We start from the raw sequence: 5,189 nt of genomic DNA, 5'->3' as shown, positions 1-5,189 counted from the left end.
AAAGTTTCTGATAGTGTACAGCTTTCATACTGTATACTCATAGGCTGCTTTAATATACTTTGCAGTTACCTTTCTTCTGTAATGGAGCATAAATTACTCAAATTTGCACTGAATAAATGGAATTTAGTAAGGTTCTGCATGACAGAATAAATCCATTTGATTAATCATTGGTCATTGTTTAACTGTTTTATCAAGAATGTTCAGTTAGGAATGAAGAGAGCAATCAAAGTGTGCTTTGCTTAATGCAATTTAATTGACTTGTTTTATGGTAATTATTGTTTTCTCTTGCTATTTAGCATTAAAGTCACTGATATTTCCCAAGTTTCTGAAATGAACCACTCAAAGGCACATGTTATGAATGAATGTCAGACCCACATCAACTTTGAAAATGAATCTTTGTGGAATGACGGCACAACTTTCAATCATACCCGTGGGACGTTAAATCACATTTTTATTGGAGCCCAAAAGCAGGAGCCTAATTATGTGGCCATACCAGCCACCATCTTTTGCAGCATACTTTTCCTATTTGGTATTTTGTCTAATGGTATTAGCATCATTACATTAATGAGAAATGGAAGGATGAAAGTCAGTGCAGTTCGTTTCTATCTTTTGAGTTTGGCCTTGGCAGACATTCTGTTGCTCCTTACAATCCCTTTAACACTTTATCGATACTTCTGGCAATATTATCCCTGGGCACTCTCCGACTTTGTATGTAAATTGTATTTCATGATTCGGCATGTCTACTGTGCCACCACCAGCTGGACCATTATTGCCTTCACTTCTGAGAGATATTTTGCCATATGTCATCCTATGTGGTCTATCACAGGGCTTCGGAAATCTCGCATGGCATATTTATTGGCCTTAATATGGATTTTATCATTTATCAGTACAATTCCTGTGGCTTTAGTATATGGAGAGTCTGCAGCATGTATTTTGGACTATACTGCCACTTCTCAGGAGGATGTGGTGCTTGATTCCACTGTTTGTGAAATGCTGGAACCAAAACCCTATATTATATACAAGAGTATTTTGCAAATTCGGAGCATCTTGTACTTTGTAGTGCCCCTGATTACCATCACCATCTTCCACCTACTGATCTACCACCACCTCAGTATCAATCACCGTCAGAGGGAAAAGATTGGCCTAACAAGAACGCATTGGAGGTTTTCTTCAAAGAGTGTATCTCAGCCTCAGAGTCATCCCTTTTCAGAAAAGAAGGCCCGTCAGCTAATGGGTAAGTAGACTTGGCTATTTTTTTTACATTAGGAAAGGATACTAGTGTACTGGTCTAAAATATTTTAAAAATTATTTCAAATATAAGCTGACCTCATACTTTTATAATCTATTGTAGAGTGTGTATTGTTGTGTATAATACTTGTAAATATCTCTTTATTTTAACGCAGAATATAGTTACGATCTATGTTTGTTGTCAGACAGTTCTACTTTTAAGAATCCTCGATCAACATGTCATTGTTGCAGAAAGGGACAGGCGATGTCCCATCTGCAATAATCCCTCTGACCTGCCTGATTGCTCTGGGTATTTCCCTAAAAGCTAAGCTGCACATGCAAAACTTCAAATTGGAAAAAAGAAAGGAGAAAAAAAAAAGCGAATTTAAAGGCATATTTTGTTTAAAGCATTCAATAATTTCTTATTTACACTAAATAATCCAAAATATCAAATCTTTAATCGATCATAACATAAAAACATTTTAAAACCAACATAACATGATTATGTGATTCCACATATTATTCTCAATCATTGCTAGACGCGTTTCATAGAACAGAGCTCACTTCATCAGGAGTAGAATGAGATCTAACTTATAGAAATCAGAATTCTTTAATAGCATACACTGCATTTCATAACTCAAAATCCTCTTTTTTCTCACCTCAAAACCCTGATGATGGTACAGCTTTTTGGAAAATGTAATCCATGCTTATCTCATATAAAGAGAAAAGATACCAATTCTAAATTTAAGCACAGCACTTAGCAATCAGTAATTGGCTTGTTCCTACTTACTGCTACCACCATTCCAACGGGGGAGAAAAGGATGCAAAATTTCAGTATGTCCCTTGCATGTGTCGGGAATCAAAGAACCGCCAGAAGAAGAGGAAAAGGATGATGGCTCCTTGCAAGGAAATGGGGATTGCTGGTTTAGTTCTGCTTTAACCTGTGTAGGTATACTGAAACAGTCATGAAAAACAGCCAAATTATGTACTGACTAATTATCCACCCTTGTACTTGTATGTTTATACACTAAGCACAAAAAAAGTCTAAATATTTGTTGATGTCTATTGATATGAAGTAAAAACCTTTGTTAGTGTTCTCCTTAAAAGATTGATTATTTTTATTAGCAGAATACTAACTAATCTTCTTTCTTCTAGGAGCTGTAGTTGTGGCATTTTTCCTGTGCAATTTTCCTGATACTGCCTCATCACTCATGCAGATCTACATAGACAACTGGAACACACACATCCATAAGGTATATACCTTGTTGAAGACATACTTATCACTGCCACTTTGGTACCTGAACAGTGCTTTGGACCCAATACTATTTTGCATTTCCTCTACATCATTCCGCAGTGCATGCTGGGAATCTCTTACAGCTTTTCTGCCACGGCAGGATAAATCCACAGATGGACCAAGCCACACATATCATGCTTCCTGCGTTCGGTCTGGTGGATCGTCCCTTGTGTCAGCACCAAGCACACGATCAACGTGGACACTTAATTCCAATGAAGGAGAACAAAAAGAATGCTTGGGCCAAGCTCGTACCAATGATCCAAAACTTATTTTCTTCAGGCACCTAGATGTCATGGAAACCAGGGACTACTCACTTCCGTAGAAACTTTTACAAGAGTGTCAATATTATAAATTGCAGGACCATTGTGTGGTTCAGCTAATAAAAGAAATGCTGAAAATAGTATGAATTTAACTGCATCAGAATGGCAAAAAAACAAACATCAGAACTGTGAGCTGCCATGGAAATGAAATATTCATTTCTTAAGAGGATTATAGAATCAATGCTTAAATAACACAAAGACTTAAAGGCAGCGTCTTTTCTCCAACTGATATGAATGATGTTTCGGTCAGGAGCTTCGTTCAGGCTTGCATAAAAGAGGATTATATAAAATGCTGTGATGGTGGTTTATTTGAAAATTAACATATTGTTACTTTCTATTATGTTTTAAGTGGTACCATTGAAACAAACAACTAAATATTTTGGCAGTAAAAATTTGTCATCAATGTATTTTTCTGTATCTGTAATTAACTGTTCCAGTATTTAGCACAACAAAGCAGTTTCCAATGTATGGCCACACTGTTTCCTTGATGAAATGGCATCGTTGTGACTAATAAAAGCTTATATTGAGCACTATGAAGTCCTGATGTTCATTTAAACCGTGAGTAATCGTTACATCCATTTAAATGATTACTTTAGCAGCACATTCTATAGAATGGGTCAGGCTCCTTAAATTTTGTGTCACTGTTGCCATGATCAGAGGTCCAAAATCTAGATAACTCCAATTGTATTTTAATATTCTAGATTACCACATCTATTGTGATTACAAAAAGCATTTTTGGAAAGCTGGTGACGCCAGCATTTACTAAAATTGTGAGTAACAATGCCAATGCCATACTTTACAGAGTACACCAGCAAAATAAAAGTATTAGTATAATTTTCCAAAGCCATTTGGCTGTGATTCCTAGGGCTGTTACATACAATATAATTGTAGAGGTCCATGAAGGGTTGTGTAAGAAGTTCTTGCAATTGCTAGTAATTCATTATCCTTTTAAAATTAATTCCTATCCCACACCTCTTGCTCCCTTCAAGAAATATAGCAAAACAGACATTAAACAATATGGTTTATAAAGCCCAACAATGAACATCTGGCATTCAGTTTATTTTGCTCTGTTCTGGCTAAAGGAAATCATGGTAGCTGACCATTTATGGTACTTTATGTCGGTGTTCCGCTGTTCCCAGTTATATCTGAGGATACAATACAATAAAACTGTACACAATTGTAAAAGAGTAACCCTAGCAGAGAAAACCTGTTACTAGCAGAACCCCCAGGTTAAAATAAAAGTAAAAAACCCTGGAAAATGTAGTGCAGCCACCACATCTATGGATTAGTAAACTGCAACTAGTCATGTAACAATACCCATAGCAGCTGAGGCAATGGAAACAGTAATCGCCGTGCACATGAAGAGAACACAAATCAAGTACCGTATCATAAAGGCTTTGAGGGGGTTGTCGTTGACATTGATTCTATACCCAATGTGACATTTCCAGTCCAGAAAAGCTGATGTGAGATGCACAGGAGGAAATTTTTGTATCAATGCTAGCCAGAGATCCTATTAGGCTGTGCAGTAAGGAGAATTTATTTCCCTGTCTTTGTAGGGTAGATATATCGACCCTGATTTATTAAAGTTCTCCAAGGCTGGAGAGAATACACGTTCATCAATGAAGCTGAGTAATTAAGCAAACCTGGAATGGATTTCCTAAAATCAAGCTATTTGTTAGCAAATGTTTTCAATCCGAACAACCTCCAAATGACATGGCTTAGTGGCAGACGTAGCCAACAGTGGCCCCCTGTGCGGAACGGACTTGGGACCCCTCTGCCGAACTGACTTGGTAGCCCTGTTGATTAAATAGAGTCCGAGCCCTTGTGCAGTAGCACACTTTGCACCTCCATGTCCGTTCCTAACAAGCTTACATCCAAAAGTCAGCTTCTCTCTAAAGCTCTTACCAAAAGTAATTTAATTTAATCGAATGAATGTCATTTATTTGGATGAATGATTACTTGTGATGAGTGATATCATATGATAAGTGCTGGGTGTAATGGACAAACCCCCTGAGGGGGCATCACCACTGCATTGTGCACTTATCGCAGCAGATATAACGTCCTCTTTTTAAGTACAGCTAGTACAAGGATCTGAATTTTTTTTATATATAGTCTTCTTATATTACCCTGGACACCAGAAATCAATCTTTGTCAGAGAGACAAAGGCCCAGGAGCACTTGATCTATTTCATTGTTTTGCAAATCTAACATGTTTCAGTGGTGGGAGTTAGAGGTGTACAGTGGCTTCAGAAAGTTTTTAGACCCCCTTCACTTTTTTTCAGATTTGTTATGTTGCAGCCTGATAATACAATCATATATATATTTTTTTTTCTCATCAATCTACACTCA

General features: G+C 37.1%; 1 protein-coding gene across 1 annotated transcript; it reads left to right on the top strand.

Moving 5' to 3' along the window:
* The first annotated feature begins 330 nt into the window (after positions 1-330).
* LOC140339691 (neurotensin receptor type 1-like) lies at positions 331-3,296 on the top strand. The gene is made up of 2 exons (XM_072424492.1): positions 331-1,234; positions 2,383-3,296. The coding sequence occupies exons 1-2, from the start codon at positions 331-333 to the stop codon at positions 2,841-2,843; spliced, it is 1,365 nt and encodes a 454-aa protein (XP_072280593.1). The 3' UTR covers positions 2,844-3,296.
* The last annotated feature ends 1,893 nt before the right edge of the window (positions 3,297-5,189 follow it).

The sequence above is a fragment of the Pyxicephalus adspersus genome, chromosome 10, assembly GCF_032062135.1.
Source record: "Pyxicephalus adspersus chromosome 10, UCB_Pads_2.0, whole genome shotgun sequence".
In the NCBI taxonomy this organism is placed as follows: Eukaryota; Metazoa; Chordata; class Amphibia; order Anura; family Pyxicephalidae; genus Pyxicephalus; species Pyxicephalus adspersus.
This window is presented reverse-complemented; position numbering and strand designations above follow the sequence as displayed.